General features: G+C 40.8%; 1 protein-coding gene across 1 annotated transcript in view; it reads left to right on the top strand.

Annotated features, from left to right (window-relative positions):
* Nucleotides 1-22,217, top strand: part of LOC135493975 (cGMP-dependent 3',5'-cyclic phosphodiesterase-like) — a 164,878-nt gene that overhangs the window by 27,288 nt on the left and 115,373 nt on the right. Inside the window, exon 2 of the mRNA XM_064781682.1 lies at nt 9,162-9,251. Coding sequence (XP_064637752.1) covers nt 9,162-9,251 — 90 coding nt within the window. The remainder of the gene's footprint in view (nt 1-9,161; nt 9,252-22,217) is intronic.

The following is a 22,217-nucleotide window of genomic DNA, read 5'->3' as shown; positions in this document are numbered from 1 at the left end:
CATCAAAATTGTTGCTTTTGCTGTTAGTGCTGAGGAGGCTAGTGGGTTTTCTGTTTTCTTTGGATCCCTGTGGCGATGTTGTGGCTGTAGCCCTGGTGAGCTGTAGGTTGCCGCTCGGGAAAGATCAAGACTAATCAAACTTGGAGACATGGGTCGAAATTTGTTTATCAAGCCAATTGAGCATGTTTACAACCGTGGCAGATTTCTAAAGGCGGGGTTATAAATGTCCCGCTGGCACTCTGATGGACGTGTGATGACCAGGATGACAGTCATCAAGGGGTTAGCCTTGCTCAGAGCTAACAACAAGACGTGATGTAATTGGATCCCAGTTGCTAATATTCATGACCAAGCTCCTGATCCAGGGTCGGTCTTCTCTGGCGACAACTGGTGCTGGCACACGAGCGCATTCAACCGGGCAATCCAATTGCTCGGCGCCTGGCGATGACATGGCCTGGCTCCTACCAAGTGGATGTGCCATTGGAGATGATTATCTGAGCATGGCCTGAGATGTATAGATCAATTATACAATTCTGCATCATATTGTGATTGCCCAAGTAGAGAGTACTGCATCGTTTGAGATATGAACGGCCGGCTATGATTATGTTAATTAAGTGTTATATACCTGTAGCTTTGATTGCGGTATTTTCTTAGACTTATTTCATATTTCTCATAAAAACAGATTGTCTTTGCCCGCAGAGAAAATTCCACTCGCTCATTCAATAAATTTATGAAAATACCAAAAAAACAGACATTTCACAAATTCAGTTGAAACAGTTAAGTCAGACAACAGTTAAGTCAGACAACCTTCAGTTTGTGGTCATGACACTCAAACTACCCTGTAATAATGCAGCTAAGTTTTGGGGGCACAGTTTTGTTTGGGCTCCGTGGGTAAAATTATGAGCTTTCTCACTTCAGAATCACTGAACTGTTACATGATTTAATGTGACCACCTGTAGTGATAGAACATGTGTTATTCAACTAAATTTTAAAAAATTCTGTTTTTGTTTTTCTTGAAGATGGCAAACCGAGGAGCTGAGTTCTCAGCTCGATGAGCGTCCCTTTCCCTGGGGTGACATGTGAGGTATGCTATTCAGTGTGACAGGTGTCACACTCCTGATAAACAGCCACATACATAATAAGACCAGAATATCACAACTGATGTGATGGAATATTAACCATCTAACTGGAGGATATGACTGGCAGAAAGTAATCAGGCAAAATTTATTCCTTGGGTGAACCCATTTCCGCGGTGACGTCTGGTAATTATCTATTCATCAAAGATACCAGAGACCTGGGAAGAGTCTCAAGTACGAAATGGTCAGTAACCTCGCTGGGGACCAATGGTTGAGAAAGAACCAAATTAGCAGGGAGCATGGTGCTTGGTCCAGCAGTGCACAACCCGATCACCACGCAAAGATACCAGAGCCTTAGCCGGAAGAGACTCAAGGTCAAATGGTCAGTACCCTTGGTAGGGACCAATGGAAGAGAAGGAACCATTCCTGGCTATTGCATGGACCATGGTGCTGCCTTCATTAGGCAAGCAGGCAAAGTGGAAAGAGCGAAATGAAGAAGAAAGATGCTGTGTTGCAATTACCATCAATCAGTGATGTTGTCACCCAGAAGTATTTGAACCGTGCTGCATAGGATGAGGAAGGTGTTGCAGAGTTAGATGTTGAGAGGTTGGTCAGGTCTATTCTCGAGGATTGGCAATGTACCAGCAGGCTAGCGGTTGTATTAACGCGAAGAAAGTAGTGGAGTAAAATCTTACAATTGCAACGTATCAATAGATAAAAAACTGTTTTGTCATCACTTTGAAAAATCCCAGTCATGGAAAAAAGCAATGTCAGGCTACACACCCATGTTGGCCGGTTCATTGGGGTCGGTCTTGCCGCTTTGGCCCACTGAGTCATGTGTGATGACATCAAAGTCCTTGTGTACATAAATGATTTGGCTTCGTAGGAATTTTACTGTGGAGCTGTTGGGAAGTCCCTTGACCCTCTTCAAATAATTTCAACAGCCTTTCGTTGAGTAAGGGGATGTGTGTGCATGGCCTCTATGTAATAAGTATCGCTTCCCGCAAGTTACCGCATGAAGATTTTGATGAACCTATCTCAATCTGAATACACTACCGGTAACTTGAACTTGGAGGCTTTTACCAAACCTTCTTTAGAGGAATATGTCTTTTTGAAACCCAAGTCCATAGTTCATGCCCAGCAGGCAGTTAAACCTGACCAAACTCCATCACCCGATCATTGACGTCATGAGCAACCCTCAAAAGGCAGGTGACCAGATTAGTGATCAATAGCTCTCCCCATCGGTCGAGCTTAGCCAACAGGATCAAAGTCTGACGAGTAATGAATCATTCAGATTATTCTCTCACAATCAACGATTCTGAATGGGCTTCTAAATGGGTATTATTACATGATTATAACTTTGGATCATTTATTGAACATAATTCTTGTGTACATGGTTGATTAGCTGAAAGTGTTCAGAAGTCAGAATTCGGATGTTGATGCTAATTCTATTTACATCCAAAAATGCAAATGTTGTTTGATAATGTTTGGCCAGGTATTGTTAGGAATGAGTCCATGGGGTGACGTCAGTGGCACCAGTAAATGGCCAAACCAGAAATGTTTCTGTCAGCTGAACCCTGCTTGGCATATTGCTTGAAACAACACCAAAGTCATGAAAGAAAAAGCATTGACAGAATACTGATAAACTCTGTTCAACTAACCCTCAACCCTTGGCTAAAAATGGAATTGCTTGGTCATGATTTGAGAAGTTCAATAATGCAGTGATGCACACAACCAGCCAGGTGCATTTGGAAAGGAATGCTGTTTGGGCCCTGGTTGTTCAAAGGAAGTGTTGTCGCTAACACTGGTGTTAAACTTGGTGTTAAGTTTAAGGGCTTATCTGAAAAAGATAACACCAAGTTAAGTTAATGACAGCATTGGTGACAAAATTTGTTTTTGAACAAATAAGCAAGCCCTGTTGGAGATCTAAAAGAATTGATCAATAGATGTATTTCCTGCAGAGCTGTCATGTTTTTCTCTCTTCATCCTCATGGTCCCTCCCAAGTAGCATGTTGTTAGGCAGTGTTTTCTCTGCAGTTAAAGAACCGCAGGAGTTATTGTATTATTCACGTGATCACCGAGTTGTAGCATGTCAACAGCAAGTTTTCGCAGTAGGACATCCGGTTGATATCCTCAAGCACTCGCTGACTTTGATCAGGCGCTGTGGCCACATTGGCATCGCTTTGAATGCTGTTTGGTCAGAGTTCCTCCCAACCTCTTCTAATTGAGTCACCCTTTGACGAATCCCCTATAACTTGTCACATATGCCCTTCTGAAAGTTGATATCAAGGGGGAGGGGAGTTGGAGATGGCAGGGTCAGATTGCAAAGAACCTGGTGCACCTGTAGAGAGATTGGTAAGCAAAGGACAGTTGTTGGTGGCAGTGTCAGATTGACGAGTAACTTGGTGTGCTTCTGAAGAGAGACTAGAAAACAAAGGGTGACTGGAGATGGCGGAATCAAATTTTAAACAACAAGGGTTGCCTCTACATTGAAAAAGGAGTTTGCAATGTGAGATTCCTCATCAGAAGAGACCGCAGGAATATCGTTGGTGAATTCCAGTTTGGGCAAGAATGAGCGTGTCTCGGGAGTAACAAAATTGGGACAACTGCATGGGGGATTTTTAACCTCGTGCAGAGAATATTCAATGTGATCACTGGATTCAGATTTACTGGAGATTGTCTAGTTTCACCATTGTCCACAAGGGCTTCTTCAGGACTGATGTTGTTCACTTCCGATCTCGCAACTTCCGAGAAATCAAGTGGGATTTCTTCAGTGACATTTTTCCTTAGTCACTTTCTTGTCTTTGATCTGTTTGCCTCTCCAACTGGCTCTTCTTTATTGCTATTCATCTTCATCTGGAACGAGTTGACAAGCCCCGATCATTGCACAAAAGAAGTTTGTATACGTTTTCTGATGCGAGGCGATTTCTTCTTGCTGGCTGTGACATGTGTATGGTTTCTTCTTGCTGACAATGTTCTTTCGAAAGCATGTGTCATCATGATGGTGGCTTTGTCATGGTTCTTTATCACTAGTTCTTTCTCATCTGACTGGCCTTGTTAATGATTGGCCGTGCTTCTCTTAAGATCAATTATTTTCTGATCTGTGAAGAGCTGACTTGAGAAAGCTAATATTCTTCATGTTCCATATCAATCATGTCAGTATCATTGGATCTGTCATATGGTCGTTGTTTCTTTATCGCAGCCTCTCTTTAATGTTTTTCGGATCTCCTTCGCTAGTCTGGGTACTTGTTTACCAATCTTGATGTCTATCTTTTGTAGTTATCATTTGCTTCCAGTTGTGTTGGTGTCATACGATTTTCAGAATTCAAGAATTGGCCTACTGACCACCTACCTTTCTCTCATGATATGACTGGTGAGATGATTCTCTTAATCGTGGAGGCTTCAGGTCCACAAGTGAGGTGACTGATATGTGGTCGGATCTAGGGCACCTTGACTGCATTACACCTTTTTCAAATGTTTAAAAGAAAAAATCAATATATTGTTCTACTTAGTTTATTCTAATAGCCCTGACTTTTGAGTATGAAGTGTTATTTCAATATTCATTATCAGATCACTCCAATTGAAATGGCATCACTTTGAAGTATTGGATTTCTGAAATGTTGTAATAACAGTGACTATCTTTTAGACCAGTTGAAACAAAAAGGCTGACAATCAATGGAACCTACCTACTTATAAAGTAATTATAAGCAGATATATACAACACATGTCTTATCTAAAATTGTTGTTGCTTTGCCATTACAGTGGCACCTTAGCGGACACCTCTCTAATCGGGGCACCCTCTCTTTTAAGGACACTAGTTTTGGTCCATAATTGGTTGTTGCCAATCAATGGGACCTCTCTAATCATGACACCTCACAGCATTTGTCAGTCCCAGCGGTGTACTTTTATCCAAATTTGCATGACATTTAAGATGAAGGTCGTTGCTAGATACCAACATAAACCAAAAATATTAGAGCTGCTACATGAATCATTAGTAATAAGCATACTAATTACTTTATATCACGTGACCAAGTCATGAAAATGGTCCATCATCTGAACTGTTTGTGTTTCTGTCAACTGACATGATTAGCCGCCATGAAACCTTCTCAGAAGCACTCTCCCCTCAGAGGAGCAGCGCTGTAACCATTCACCATGCAGTTGCCATCACAACCGTACACTTGTGACTTTACCAATAATGACGCTAAGACATGTTTGCTTCAAGCATGAGCATTCCAGATGTCTGTCTTCTCAGCAGCTAAGAGCAGTATATGAGCTACATGATTCGGCTTGATTCGGCGGTCTGTCTCCTTCAGTAGTTGATGACGTTCAACTTGGTTTCTATTGTCACTGGTGGACATAACCACCCTGCTATTGTTACTGAAATTTAACTCCAACCTGAGTTGAAAGGATTTCAGTTTTTGATGTCACCAATTCAAAGTCCATTGGTTTGAGCCATGTGCCTTGTTCCGGAGTTGGAGTATGGTAATGAATCTGGTTCCTCTTGTATCTGTATCCCTCGGTGGTACAGGGGTCAAAACCCAAAAGCAATATTGGATCATCACCCAACCAATTCCAATGGCCAGTTTCTCAGATTCAGCTGATACAGTAGAACCTCTCTATTAAGGACACCCTTGGGACTGACACACGCTGTCCTTGATAGAGAGGTGCCCTGATAAGAGAGGTCAAATGAAATGGAAACAGCCAATTCGTGACCCGGCCGCTGCACAGTCATTTAGTTGCGACTGTTGAATGACGGAATTCTTTTCTAGCCAGTCGACTGCTATGGAAACGCTAATTGGCCCTGTCCCTTGATTGCTGGGTTTAATTGAAGTCTACATTATTGCGTACATAGGGTTAATTGGTATGCCTACTGGGTCCCTAATCCCTCTCCATTTCGGAGGTGTACTGCAACCATCTTAACTAATTGTCTTTCAAAACTCTCTCTCCTCCGAGGCTACGATATATGATTATACTACGACAAATTTATTTGAAGTTATATGTTCAGTACCAGTTATGATACTGGTAACTCAGGTCCTCTGTCAGGTGTAGCCACCTATACTAATAGGAAAATCTCTGTCTGCTATACTGCTCCCCATCCTCTCATGCTGATTATGTGTCCAATACTGTTAGCACTCCAATACAGCTTCAGCTACACACCAGTCATCGATGTTTTCGCCTGCTTGGAAGTTCTCCCTCGGAATTCTCATTATCGGATGGACTCTAGTCTCGGTGGAGGATACATGCATTACGGATTCGGCATGTTGTGTTGCCTCAGGTTATTTTATACTGATACGCAACGCTAACGGAAAGGACAGGTCTCTCTCGGAGTCAGACTCAGTTCATCGGTGGGATTATTCATATCTGAATTATTGACAGTTTATGACCAGTTCTTCGAGGCTGTATGCATTGTGCGAGATCTATAGGTTTTCAAACACGATGCAGTGATGTGTGGCGATTCCATGGATATTCGGACAAGTGTGTATTTGCTCTTGTCGTACAGCTGTTAGGCCTCATGGGTTGATCATCAATACATTTGATATTGCTCTGGAGTTTGTTGTACGTCTGGGTTTGCAAAAGGTTTTGAGAATAAGAGTTTGAGCCTGATCTTACTTAGGAGTTTTTGTCATACTTTGCATGAGTTCTTATCTCTTCTTTTCTGGTTAATCATGTTGAAATATATACTTGGGATATTGGACACGGTATCTCAAGGCCTATATGATTGTAATTAATATCATCAGGAGAGGATTTCTTGTCCACTTGGGATTATCATATGCTGATATTGGCATCTCAGACTCATAGGCCTATTTGTTGTCTCTCTTTGCCCCAGTCCTGGTGCCAATTAGACTCGTCCGCTGTGGTTTTCATGTGCTGATAGGGCATCTTTAACTCGATAGGCCTATCTCATGTCTCTATCGTCTACATCTGTTCAGCCTTGGTGCCTCAGGCCTGAACGTCATGTTTGAATGTCTGTTACACGAGAGCTGGCGCCTCTCTGATGAAAGTGGATATCAAACTCTTTTTTAATGCAATTAGAAAGAAAATAGGCTTATCAATCAAATCTAACTCACCACAAGATACATGGTTTTCAAATGTTGGAAACTGATCTGACTTGAGCAGATTTCTGCATAACAGCTGCAGGCCTACACCTTCCGTGAGCTATGCTCATTTGAATCAGTACCAGGGTCAGTCAGCAGAAATTTGACAAAACTTATGCAGGGTGTGATTTATCAGGGGCATCGAAGGCAGTTGCCTCAGATGCCCTAATCCCATTTTTAGTGTGCCCTTTTTCACCAAACTAGCAAAAGGGCCATCATTTTGACAGAAGTTGCTGTTCCCTTTTAAAGGCAATTTTCGAGCTGCCTATGTGTAACTCCAGTTGCAGCTGCGAATACCAGGCTTATCTATGCTCATGTGGCATAACCCTATAGAATACAAAACCAGAAAAAAATATAATTCTGCAAGGCGCTGATTGAACGCCCTCAAAGGAGTATACAGGTTGCATTTCCTGGTGCTTTTGAGGCTGACGTGAAAAGTGGCTTCAATTCTTTCTGCATTAGTATCATTTCTCGAAAAGAGTTTTTCTCACAGTTCTGGATATCTCTTTACAGATGGGTTGTTGCCTCTGTCTACTACCTTCAGACAATCCTAGTGTTGTGGTCATGATCTGCCTCTAGTGGAGTTCCAGCCTTGGCCCAGAAGTATTTGAAAATAGCAATTAGAAAATACAGTGCTGTCATCCAGTGTGACTTGAATGAGCTAGGATGATTTGAACAAACTGCATGTAGGATTAGGAAATTTCAGCCCTTGTCTCCAGATTAATATGTGATATTCAGCCTGATAATATGAATACAATGATTAATTTTTCATTTGAATGTGTAGGAAGGAAACAAAATTCCACCTTGAAGAGAAACAAAGGAACTTCACTTATGCTGCAAATGAAAGGAAATAAAGAAAAAAACTGATAAAAATTAAACTACATATGTAACTTTGCATATTGGACTGGACTGTTTATTCAAAAATTAAAACATACCATATTTTGATCGGGCTTCTTCTTTTAACTCCTTTGGTGACAAGCTGATATAAAAAATATAAATCTGCCAAAGGTATCGGTCGAAATATAGTAACAGTGAACCTTGTTACCCTAGCTGTCATCTTCCCTTGAGTGATGCTTCAAGTCAGGTTCTAAAAGATGCTTAATCTCCTGCGGTAGCTTCAACAGAAAGTACCTTTCAACTGCGATCCTTCTTGGTACTTGGCCATTTTCTCAAGTGGATTTAGTAATACAACGCTAAGACAACGTTAACAAGTTCTGGTCATCCTGAATCACCGCAATTAGGAAAGTTTTGTGTAAATGTTTGTCCAAATGATACCCGGATATGAATAGATAGCCAATGGTTTTCAGATGCTGTGTGAGATATTGGATTTATGATTGAATGCACCCGGCTGACCCTTAGATCGGATTTGATAACGCACCAGGGTTGGTTCTTCCTGTCAGATAGTGATGCTTTTGTTTTGAGGAGGACACTGATAGGGATCTGAGTGCAGGAGAGACGGGAATTCCTTTGCGAGAATGATGCGCAAACCGAGTCACACAAGACGCTACTTTGGTGTGAGATTTGTGCAAATTCCTGAAAATTGCCAAAAATATTAAAAAAGGAAAAAACAGAGAGAGCGAATTTGTCATTGTTCACAAATATTTTGTGTCACTATCTACAGAATAGGACAACCGTGGAAAAAGTTGTGAAATTCTGACGTGCAGAATAACATATTTCTCTCTGCAAGTTGTACTAAAAATCTATCATTATTTAATAGGATCACAATCTGTGTAGAGGAGGATTGTAATTGCAATGTGCCGGCATCTGAAGATTGCCTGGTCATGTGGAACAAGTACCGAACATATGTGTAACAAACAAGATTTCAACTTTCAGATTCTTCATCTGGAGAGGAGGCATATGTTATAGATCCGTCACCGTGAACCATATGGAGTACCAATAGCGTGGAATATTTTGTCGGAATATTGTGATTCTTGTGGATTATGTCACAATGGGTTTGTGTGTTTCATCGCATGAAATTCTTGGTGTATTACAGGATGCCATTCTGCGGCTGAGCGGCGCGACGAGTCTTGATGATCTTCAAGCCACCATCAAGGATGCACTGTACCTGGCTCTGCCAAACGTGGTGAGTAGATTTTGATGTATTCTTCATTTTAGTAAGACCTGTACATCTTCAAATGTATGTCATTGTTTTGGACAAGGCTTTTAAACGTAATGCTTGGACATTTTGACCTTGACCTACTTTTCAGGTCACAGAGGTCAAACTCTAAAAATTTCACCGAAAGTGGCACATTTCGTCATTATTTGTCCTAAACTCTTCAGATTTGACATGTAGTGAGCATTATTAGGCATATCTACACATTGACAAAGATTTAGGTCAAGGTGACCTACATTTTAGGTATAAGTAGGTCAAGGTAATAAAATCCTATGTGTGTCATATCTTATTAAACCTTCACTGTGTGGTCTTGCAGATTATGTCATCGATTAATCTGATCAAATTTAACATTTAGTGGTTGAAACATTTTAACCTTGACCAGATTTCCAATACCCTGGGGTCAAACTCTAAAAATCCACCGACAGTGGGACATTTTGTCATCATTTTCCCTAGACTCTTCAAATTTGGTATGTAGTCACATTTAGGGCATCACAGAACTCTGCGTGTTGATCAAGAATTAGGTCAACATCAATATGACCTTCTTTCTAAGGTTACAGAGGTTAAACTTTATCACCATCTACTCGTTTTCAACTCAAAGTAGACCTGATATTGCTTTTACTGCCAAAATATAGGGGTTATTGCATACATTTGTGAATTTTGGCACTATGGAGGTTTATTATCACAGTGCTTTTAAAAAATTGCAAAAATTAAATGATTTCACATTTTTACGGTAAAGTGGCTTTTCAGCTACGTTTAAGCTACAAGGTAAACTTGTTCTGTACTCTGTATCATTAAAAGCTACAGTAAATATTGATATTACAATCTGCGGATGTGCTTGATTCAAACTCTACCGAATGGAACCAAGGATAAAAGCTGCAATTAACTCTACCTATCTTTTATGCCATTGATTAAATTCTCAATCTACTTGGCCATTTTATACTTTAACCGCTCCATCACAACAGTGGTATTGATTTTTTCATCAAGTGTAATGTTTGATTTGGAAAATGGTGTTTTAGAAATTTTCGTTTGTTTACCGTGGGCGTTTTTTCATATCATGTTATGAATATTGGGTTGATGTGCCGTTAGGGTGTTTACCATAGATGGGTATGGCAAACAAATGCCCAGTGTTCTCCGAAACAATTTTTTTGGGCCGGCTGCTGTAGTCATATTTTGAAACAATTGAGAATTCACTTCAGTTCTGTCCAGGTTGGCAGCAAAATCTGTCTGGGTATCAAAGCAATTTGTGCATCATGAAGTCATACGCGAGTTTCTAACTGGAACCCTATTACAGGCCCTTTTGCCACATGTTCATCAGGCCGGGCCTAGCTTACTGATCTGGGCCGGACTTATAAACAGGAAATGAGAAGGTTCATTTCCACTGCCCGAAAAAGTGTGAAAAGTAGGCAAAAAACCTTGGCCGTGCGAAATTCCCTTTAACTTAGTTTAAGTTCAGCTTATGTTTGAGTTATTTTGACTACATTGTAGCACCAAAGTAATCGCAACTTATGAACTGGTGAGAACATGTTGAGATTTCGCGATTCATTTACTTATATGTAGGCTTTCGTGTGTTATGAATATTACATTTATGAGCTGTTTGACTGCATGCCAGACGTACTGTTGTTAGGCAGCCTGACTTCTGCACCCTAACCATTATCTTCTGCGCAAGGCTAGCCCAATCAGGCCTTTATTCACCAGAAAGTGGTAGCATTGGTAGACATCGATCAAAAACGTATTAATCAATGTCTAAATGACCAGATGGTTAATTAGCATCCTTCATCACACGGAACAGATCAATACTAAATTCTAAAGGCCAATTATGTTCTGGCAATCAAATATTCATAGTGTACACAACAAAAATCTCATAACACACCATCGGCCTAGTTAGTACAAAACCTCAGGGGTTTTATTATTGGCAGTGTATTACATCATACATGGGTCATTCATGACATCCTTGATATCTGGCTGGTTTTGCTCCCGAAGCAGAAGGCAGAGTTTATGTGAAGAATCCTGTTATCAAGGGAAGAACCCTGGTATCCAGGATGAGTTCATGGGGTGACGTGTTGTGGCTGATTACATCACCGATGTTCCTTTCCTCACGCCATCAAGGCTGTTGGTACAAACCCTCATGGACTCGTTATGGCCATGTTATACAGGGTTTGCAGAGTTGTGGCAGGTTGCTTTACCATCTGATAAACCTACTTGTTGATCATGTTTAGAGGCTATGTGGTGTAGCCTGTAGGCTTGAATATGTTTCACCAACCCTATTTAACTGCCCCCTGTGACTCTCAACTCCAAAATAGTCAAAGTCGAAGTCACTCCAAAATATTATAGATTACTGCATGTCAAGTCATGTGGCTATGGCCAATTTGGCCAGCTATATTCATTGGCTGTGGTTCTGCCAAGCCATATTCCTTGGCTATAACCACCAAAATTCTATTGGCTATCACTTTGTCCAGACATGAATTTGGCTTTGGCACATTCAGCTGTAGGTATGACCAACTTGATTCATTTGGTTTTGGCTCTGTTAGTCATTCATTTGACTATGGCTGTGTCTACTCTAATCTTATCATCTGCTAACTCCTGTGCTTCAATCACTTCATTTAGATTATCGAAAAATAACCTTTTCTCGTCCATCAAGATGTACTTTCATGTAAATCTCTCCCCGTTGATCAATAGAGAGAATCAAATTTATTCTGGCCAGGTTCATAATCACAACACTGCGAGTTCATTGATTTCTTCCCGAAGTCGTCTCAACATGTCACCAGAGTATACCGATCGAAGCCAAAACTAATGGCCACAACGTGCTATAGGAAATTGAGAAATTATTTTCTATGATTAATGTTTTTTTTCTGCATAAGGAATGAGAACTATCGTGTTGGCCAATCGATCGATCGTATGGGCCCAGTTGACTGCTAATTCAATTGCATTGCTTGCCTCTCTAACATTGTCTCATCGTTCGTTTTGACATACAAAGCTTTCTGTGGTCATAATGAGTTTTGTGATTGGCTAATGGTATAATCTGTTTATAAGTCTATTTGCTATGTTTGGGCCAGTTTGATACTATCTTGGCATACTACAACTGAGATAGCAGCGCTCTCTGTATGGTAACTGTAACTATTTTTTTTTTTGGACTTAATGAGGCAGGATTGGTTCTCTGGTTGAGTTTTTACTCTGCTATTGGTACAGTTCTTCACAGGACATTCATGGAATAATGGCCTGGACAACAGATGTCTAATGTTCTAAACAAGACAAATGGATGAGGAGAGATACATATGAGGATGGAATAGAAATGATGAGTGCCCCACATCAGATTTGGGCATGACTGTGTGGCTGCTTCAATCCCACATGATTTTAAAAAGGGCCTTTGTGTCCTTTGTCATCTCCCTTCTTTATTTAAACTCTGATGTGGTAATGCTTTCCATTAGGCGCACTCCTCTTAGTTCTGACAACCACCCCTCTAAAATTCCCACCAATGTTGCCATTGAAAAATCAGCCTTTTTTGCTCCCCTTCTAGAAAATTCCATGCGGTACAACAAATGGATTTCTCCGATTGACTCCCCAGGAATGAAAGCTTATCCTTTGATTGTTAATCATGACTGCATCCTGTTTCTTGAGAGCAGAGGGAGCTTTCCGCTCCGTAATAAGGAGTCTTCTCTAAAGAAAAGGAACAGTAATCGGTGGGAATTGGGATCTGCTTGTCTGAAAAATGAACCAAACCTGTGGTGAAAGACGATGGTAACTCGAGTTATAGAATCATCTTGGTAAGAAAGAAATGGTAATCAGTGCCAGTGGGAACAATGGGCAAGGATAAAAGGAACTGCTCCACAGAACACTCGGCCAACAAATTATGCTGCCATCCACATAATGCTATCAGTTAAGTATCCTCAAGGACATTATCTCTTTCAGTTAAAAACATTAAACTTGTCGCGTTAAGACTTAACAACTCCCTGAAAGCTAACGTGGTTTTGAACAATGAAGCCCTGCATTCTGATCTAACGTTATTTCAAAAAGGATTTTACTGCAAGTCATTATGTTTCTCAAAAGTATGCAAGAGGCATTTTTTTCTGGCTTCTAACTATGTGAACCTTGATATTACTCATTAGCTCACTACTACCAACCATCCACATGACTTGAGCACATCTTTCTAGGCTCAGAGCAATCAGTGTCAACTATATCCCTTCTATAGACAAAGGTCTTTCCTGCGACCAGCTTAAGTGATCAGACTTAGAAGCACTAGGACAGAACTCTCCCTTGTTGAGTGCAGCAGAAACATCTCATCATGTTGTCAAATGGCTTCAGCTCAGTTCTACCAACCATCTAAATGACTAAAGCAAAACTTTGCAGCCTCAGAACAATACAATCTCTTCTATATTCTGAGACCAACTTTCATGATCAGACTTAAAAGCACTAGGGCAGGAATCTCCTTTGTTGGGTATAGCAGGAACATCTCATCATGTTGTCAAATGGCATCAGCTCAGTTCTACCAACCATCTACATGACTAAAGCAAAACTTGGCAGCCTCATAGCAATCATGCTTTATCAAATTATCCCTTCTATACACAAAGGTCTCTCCTGAGACCAGTGTGATCAGGTTTAGAAGCACTAGGACAGAACTCTCCCTTGTTGAGTGTAGCAGAAACATTTCATCATGTTGTCAAATGGCTTCAGCTCAGTTCTACCAACCATCTAAATGACTAAAGCACAACTTAGCAGATTCAGAGTAATCAGTGTCAATAATATCATCCCTTCTTTACACAAAGGTCTTTCCTAGGACCAGCTTTCATGATCTGACTTCATAAAAGCTCAAGGAAAGACCTCTCCTTTGTTGGGTGGAACAGGAACATCTCATCAGGTTGTCAAATATGTCTCACTGTCATGATGTACATGTAGCTACAATGACAATTCCTCTTCTACATAAATCAATATCTTCACATCATTAGAAGAATCTCCAAGAGAAAGAAAGATCATCCAAACAGTACCTTCCTTTGATTGTTGATGAGGTGGGATCATCTTTCAGACAGCTTTCTATCTTCTTTTATCCCAGTTAATGAAGTAGAAAAGATATAGATTACTCTCTCAACACTTGCGTTGGCTGCCAATAGAGTTGTTACCTACTCAGGACAGTCCCAGTCCTGACACTGTCTGGGGGAATATGACACAATTTTCTACTATTATTATTATTATTATTGTTATAATGTAAGGCCTAGTTAGATAACACAGAACTGGGCAAGGTTCTGAATTCTGGAATACAATTGAGTCGCATGAGTGAGTTTAGGCCTAAACGGTAAGACCCTGATCTATTAGGCCTACATCAATAGCACATTATTTCCAATGCCAAGAAAGTTAATTGAAAAAAAAACATAACTGGTTGCTGTAATCTCGAGGACAGTCTGGGTTGTGGTACCGCCATTGTATTGGCCCAGACAGTCTTGAATCACTGTCAGTTGGACTGTCAGCAGGCACAGTACAGATCAGAATGGCAAGAAGGCAGCGCCCAGATGCAGTAACCGATGAGGAAATCCAAGCATTTCGCGAAGCCCAACATGAATTGGGCAATGACAACGCCAGGATCGGGGCCTTCCTGGCAGGACGGGAGGAGTTGACGCCGCATGCGCACGCCATCTACAATGGACACCTCAATGGCATCATCAATCGCCTCCGCGTTGTTCGTCGAGCAATAAGAAGACGGGAAATTGTAGATGGCCATCTGCCTGCTGATCCAAACAGGAGGGATGATCGATTTGTATTCAATTTTGATGGATTAAACAATCCAGAAGAGTTAGCTGTAAGTATGCAATGTTCGAGGACCAACCTTGTCTGACGCTTTGAAATGTTTTAGGTAATTCAATACTCTTATACTTTCCAAGAGTTGCTCTTGCAAAATCATCAATCAACCAATCAGTATTCGTGATGTTCTCGGGATATTTGCCCGCATGTGTTCGGCTACTACTGGCGTGAAAGCAGTTATATTATTGATTAGTCTGGTCAGAAAAAACTTGTGTCATACCTCTTAAACTTTATTCATCCAGGCTCAGATGAACCAAGCAGAGGCCAACGAAGCTGCCGACCCAGTGGCAAGAATGAACGATGGTGGTGAACAAGACGGTGGTCAACAAGAGCCAGTCGGACAAGAGGGAGCTGCGAATGAACTTCCAAGGTGATAGTCTTACATAAGCTGATGATACATCAATAACCTATTGCAGATGCTGGCCATGTCTAAACTGAGATACTTATCCGACTACTAGATGAAGGAAAATAGTATGTGTTCCAAACCACTCACCACTGCCCTGTCCTGCCATCTAAATACTTCCCTTGATTTAAAACAGTTTAACCTTTTTGGAACAACTGATGATAACTATTGGAACAACTGATGATAAATTTGAATTTCAGGGGTGGACTCCGACAATTGCAGGCGCAGAATCAGTTGATGATGAGAGACATGTTACACAGGATGGCGGCAAGAGAGGCCGAGGAAGATGAACTTAGGGGATACATGATCCGATTTATGAGACAGAACCTGCATCTCGATGATGAATGATCCAACAGCAAAGGCCATGTATAGATAAGAATAAACTTTATTCGTATCTTTACAGTATTTTTCTTTGTTCTCTTCATTTTTCTCATACCGTCTCCGCTGGTCTAAACCAGCAATGCACTATATATACAAAGAGAAATACTCTAATCTTTTTTGTAAGAGACCACGTGACTCCACCAATGTTGGGTGCTTTGAATAAGCCTGAACTGAAGTAGTTAATGGACTGAAAAATGACAGGCCACATGATAATGAAGCACCAAACACTGGCCGAGTCAGGTGGTCTCTCCGAAAAAGGAATTGAGTATAGCCTGGTCCCTGCCCATTAAAATAATTTCAGATTCGTTTAACTTTTACTTAAAACGGAGGTAGTCAGAAATTTGTGCCTCATCTATAAAGTGGGACATCTATAAAGCTCTAACCCTAAATGACTTAACCAACGAGGACATTCATTCTTCTGAAGCTGTTTCTGCGCATGTTCCTTAAACCACCTGCCAAACCAAAGATTGCGGGAATCGTTCTTCGGCGATGTCGTGACCGAACACCTGCTGCCCGAAAAATCTTTATGTCATGAAGACCGTGTTCGATTCTCACCCGTCCAGCCCTGAACTCTCTTCCACGGCCATGGGTCACCACGAGTGGGACCTCATATGGATACCCTTGATCTGCCAGAATGTTCGTCCCGTGTGGTACCAATGGTTCTTCCATTATCCTACAAAAAATCAGGATTGAGGAATGATCTGTCCAATTTTCACTATAAAACCAAAACCAAATGTTTCGTGTGTTTTAGTTGCCTAGTTCCTACATTCACCATCAGGGGATAGCATCGTTAACTTATGAGATAATGAATTGTTACTTTTAAAATGATCTGGTTGTTGGCAACCAATAAAAGAAATTGCATATCAGGAACTACCTGTAGCAGAGAGCATCAGTGGTTGATCCCTGGAAACCAGGACGGCATCTGATTACGTAATTCTCCGAATCAACCAGCAACTGCGCGTTCATCACGTGGGAGTGGCGGTGACCTGAGTAGAACAGTTGTTGCAGGTTTCCTCGATACGGCCTCCTGATCAGTTGTGGCGAACCATCGATAATCCCAACTCCATTGCCTGGTAATCTTCTCATCATTGCCCACTCCTGAGCATTCGGCCATCTGATATGACGTCGATATGTAGAAAAACCCATGTACGGTATCAATTTGGTCAGCAACTTGGAAATGTACACTTCGTTTACTCCAAAGGTGTGGGAGAGCATAGCATAAGAAGGATACTGACGAGCCCAGATGAGTAACAAAAGTAATTTGTTCATAGGTGTTAGCACATCGGGGCGTGTCCCGGGTACCAAGGCCTCTCTAACATTGTCAAACATATGATGAAAATCCTCAACAGTTACTCCCGTTAGAGTAAAGAAAAGACGTGGGTGCAAGACTAACCCCGTGAAGACATCCTTGCCGAGTCGAGGCCCTTGAAAATAACCAAAAAGCGCGTTGTAAATGTCCCCTATCTTGTCTTCAAAAAGAAAGGCTGCAAGCAGACCACAACGTAATCTCTGTAACTCCCGATGATTCATTTCATACACCAGAGCAAGGAGAGCAGGGTTATCCATGATTCTTGGACACACTGTAGGCCAGGAAACCATAGACCTGTGTTTATCTAAGAATAAACAGGCTTCATGATTGTGACTTCATGGTAGGCATTACATCACATAGCTTTAAAGTCTTCTATGATCTGGATATTGGTTCGAAACTGACATAAACACTGGGCCCGCCTATTGAAATCAATTAAGTCATATTCCCCCAGACAGTGTCAGAACTGTGACTGTCCTGAGTAGGTAACAACTCTATTAAGAACTCCAAGACTGATGGCCTATCAAGAACTATCGACCTTCTTTTAAAATACTGAAGTACCAACTACGAAATTCTTTAAAAATTGAAAATTATTAGCGCCACATGGCAACTCTTTAAAGAGTAACATGATTAAGTAACCTAATTGAATATTCCTGAAGTGTGTTTTTGCTTGCTACCTTCCCACTTGTCAGCACTTTTCCGATTCATCCTACTTCTACAACCTATCAAAAATGATCGAAATTCTCCCCAAAGAATTCCAATGCGGATGGTAACACTTAAAAACGTGAGGTATGAAGTAGCAAATGCTTGTAACCACAGGGGATATGTTTCAACATTCGATATTCTTGAAGCATCCTTTGAAGAGCTTTGTGGATGATGAAGTAAACTGTGAGATCCCAAGGGATTGCTGCTTAGTGCTGAACCAAATTTTCCCAATATCACAATGTCTCAAATTGCATTGGGAAACCTTGTTCTATGCACTACCTTCTATCTAATAGGATCTTATGTAAAAAGCAAGGATTTTGGATGGCACTGGAAAGCAAATATGAATTCACCTCTGTGATGTGATTTGGCCGGGGATTTTGTAAGTGAAGGCAACATGAGGAAAACTCAGAAAAGCAACGGTTGCTGCACTTGGTTTTGGATTGTGCAGCAGCACACACCACTAGGCACTGAGTGTGGTGTCTGTTGTTGATCTGGATTGAGGAGTACTGTTCACCACTGTGCATTAACAACCTTGAGATCGGCTAACAATGCTCGCTTAGTTTCTTTGAGGTTCATTAACTTGCTGGTAGAGCAATGGATTCCACAGTTGGTTGTGTGAAGTGTTAGAAGACTGGATTGCTGAATAGCACTTTTATTAATGGAGCCAGGGCTTGTCGGTGACAAAGAATGATACCCGTCATGATTGCCATGGGATGGACGCTTTGCCCTCCTCAGCTCAGCGCTCAAGACTTGATGACAATGGTACACATTGGAATAGAACATATTCTATGCTCATCCTCATATTCTATTCTAATCACCCCATTCCCTAGTCTGAGGTCAAGTTGTGATGATCATAGAATACATTGGCTGCGATTCCTCTACTCGGAGCTCAAGGGATGGCTGATTTTTTACTCCGCGCTCCAAACCAACCTTTGATCACCAATGATCTGTGCTGTTGCTTGGTTCCGCGAGCATCTGTTGTCAAAGCAGACTTTTTCCTAAGAGTTCAAGATAGGCAAATCGTGCGGTACTGATGAGCTGTAATGTTTGCATTGCACCTGGTAATGTTTGGTTAGTGTGATAAAACCTGATGGCCGCCAGAGATAGGAGTGTTGGTGAGAGCATAACCTTTGTAAAGGAGAAGGACTCTATCATGCCAGCCTTGAGAATTTAGATGAATACATGGTCTGAGATTTCATCAAATATGAGAATGATCCAGCTGCTTTTCCTTAATGTTCTGTCACACAGTTTGGTACTTTTTTGAATGGAACTCATTACAAGAATTATTTGCCCCGTCTTTCTGCTTATATTCTCTGCGGTTCACTCCACAACAGAGTGTATTTGTATCCGAAAACCACGCACCACCAAAGTTTGTCTTCTCATTCTAACAATGGGAAGAATTCTCATTCTCACTATGGGAAGAAACCAAAGAAGTTTGTTTTCTTTTTCTTCTTGTTTACTATCAGCATAGCTATCACCGTCATACAACGTGTTGTTGTTCCAAAGGGTAGGCATTCAGATTTCTTTCCTCCTGTGTTGCTATTCCAACATTCAAACTACATCCTTTTCAAATCAGGATTAACAATGTACACCAGTGTCATGGTTACCGTTGTCTTTCCATATTTACTACAACTTGGCACAGCTTTGACTACCTTTCATCATCAGAGGTACAAATAAAGCGAATTCAACCTACAATTGTATGTCTTTATTACCACTCTGGTTCACATCACTGACAGTTCGTATCCATTTGTCATGTACAAAGAAAGGAGTAGGCGTAAGGTGATGCTGAGCTGAAAAACATTGGTAAGAATTTGTTGCGTGTGGCCACTGCGTTAATGTGTTCTTCGGAGTCTCTAAGGTGGCCCTGTCAGTTGTGATGAGATTGACTACAAGGGACCATTGCGGTGTATACCATTGGTCTAGATATCACAAGCAGATTTTTCACTGGTATAGGCCTCATGGTTCTCATGCGTTTGACTCATAGATATATCTGGTAAAGAAGTTTTTTGATGCGGAATTCCCTCATTATTATCATTCTGAAACCAAGTCAAAACAAAATATTCATTCTAAAACCAAGTCAATACACAATAATAATTATCAGTTTGCATTTGCATTAGCTCACATCAAAGAAGTGCAAATATAATAAACCGCAATGGAACCTAAAATCAAAGAATTGTGATCTAAAACACTCTTTCATCTTGTAAATGGATGCACTACACACAATTTTCGCAACTTCTTTTTGATAAGGTAAAGATATTTGCCAGAAGCCAAAGTAAAGATCTGTTTGCCTAATGGTATTGTAGCTTTCATTCCTTTACACTTAGAGAAAGTAGACAAGAAGCCTTATAAAAGTAAAACAGATATTTGCCAGAACCCCATTAGAAGATCCATTGCGGGCTGTGATCGGAGACAGTGAGAAACCTATCAGAATTGGCGAACACATGTGTGACTTCATCTTCCATGACAGCATCATTGTTAGAATCAACAATGCCACACAACTTGCCGAGTGATATCTACTCCTGAAAAAGAAAGCAATTGTGAAAAATTGGCTTACGTGGCTGATGACTTCTTGATTGATTATGGATCAACAAAGCTCGCTTTTCTAAAGCATCCGAGTAATTTCTTCAAGCTGAAGAAAAGGCGGTCTGAAGGAAATTGCTGTTCAGTGGACAATGCATGAGTAAATAGGCTTATAATCATCTTACCTTTCTTTGGCATAATCATTCAATTGGTGGCAACAGTAAAGTAAATGAGTTTTGACTAAATTTCTCATGAAGGTTTTTTTTGTTGGAGCTAACTTTTCAAAATACAACTCTCCGCCCTGTGCGACGGTTGATCCGATCGTTTTGGTTGCTGGTGTGACGAAACTGACACTATTTCTTTCTTGGTGTTTTAGTCTATTCCCTTAGCGTGATTTTGTCTCGTCAGACTTTAGGTAATCCTTAGAACATCTCGATGGATACTCAGGACTAGATTACGTTAAACAATGCTTGAATGGTTTATTGTTCGCCGCCAAATTCTCTTAGTTTAATTGCAATTTGCAAAAAATTCTGAAAAAAATTAAAATATTCATGATTTTTGTTTTGGAGAGAATTAGCAATGTTATTCTTGAAAAAGAAATCATTTGCAGATCAAAACAATTTCCTTATCTCGCTCGCCTTGTATACCTGCAATAAAAGAAGATAGAACGCTGTCTGAAAGGTGATCCCATCTCATCAACAATCAAAGGAAGGTACATTTTGGATGATCTATCTTTCTTGATGAGTGATGTGATGATGTTGATTTATCTAAACGAGAGGCAACATTTTCCTGTCGGCCTGATCATAGATTGTGATTTGCCAGTGATTAAGAAGACGCCATTGTCATTGTTGCTGTCATGGCATTGAGACATGGTGAGATGTGTCTGTTGAACACGGGTTGTAAATGCGGTGAGGTCAAAGCGCTGCGGATGACGGCATGTTGCTCGCAAGCTGTGATTACTGTAATTAACAGGGAATAATTTAAGAGATGGGGGCCTTCATTACTGCTGCTGAAGCGTTAGGTTGATTGCATGATTAAAAAAAAGTTGGGTCCTCTTGTAACTCACTGATTCAATCGAATCAAGCAAGCCCTGTGAAATTGTAGAGAAAAAACACATATAATTTCCCCCAATAGAAGCAGACAAAAAGTCAATCTTAATCACCATAAATTTAACAACTTCAGCACCGTAAGAGAAGATGTGCTCCATACCAATGATGCCTTCATTAGGAAAAGAGAATGATAAAAACTAAATTAGATTCTGGATTGAATTTGAATTTTGCAGAGGGGTTTTGTTGAGTTTTGTGCATACATCTCAGCATACACACATACACAGTTTTCAACAAGTGTGAATTAGTATGTAGATCTAAGGAGAAGTGATTATGATCTAGACCTGGTGATGCGATAGAAAGGTAGATTTTCACATCATTCCAAAGAGCTCCAAAGGATAGGCAGCTCTCATGACACAGACACACAATATCACATCCATAAGTCACTTCCCTTGGGGCTGAGCAAGGTCAGGAATTTTGGGATGCTTATTGGATTCTTGGATTGGCATGGCAGATTCCTTAAGCCGAGTAAAGATACAAATTTGTTTCTCATCCCAACTACCGCTATTTCAGAAACCACAGATGAAAACAAAATTTTGTTTTACATTTTGCCACCTGTTCCATTTGCTTAACACCAAACCACGCGTTCACAGGCTTGAGCTGACATTACTCTGAAATGTTTCTTGATGTAATAAGTCATGATTTAAGAACTTTTTCATTCCACTTGTTCCACTGTGTGTTGGTAGGGGGCATCTGTCTTTCGGTCGTGATATGGATATATTTTTGCT

Source organism: Lineus longissimus, chromosome 9, assembly GCF_910592395.1.
Source record: "Lineus longissimus chromosome 9, tnLinLong1.2, whole genome shotgun sequence".
NCBI classification, from domain to species: Eukaryota; Metazoa; Nemertea; class Pilidiophora; order Heteronemertea; family Lineidae; genus Lineus; species Lineus longissimus.
This window is presented reverse-complemented; position numbering and strand designations above follow the sequence as displayed.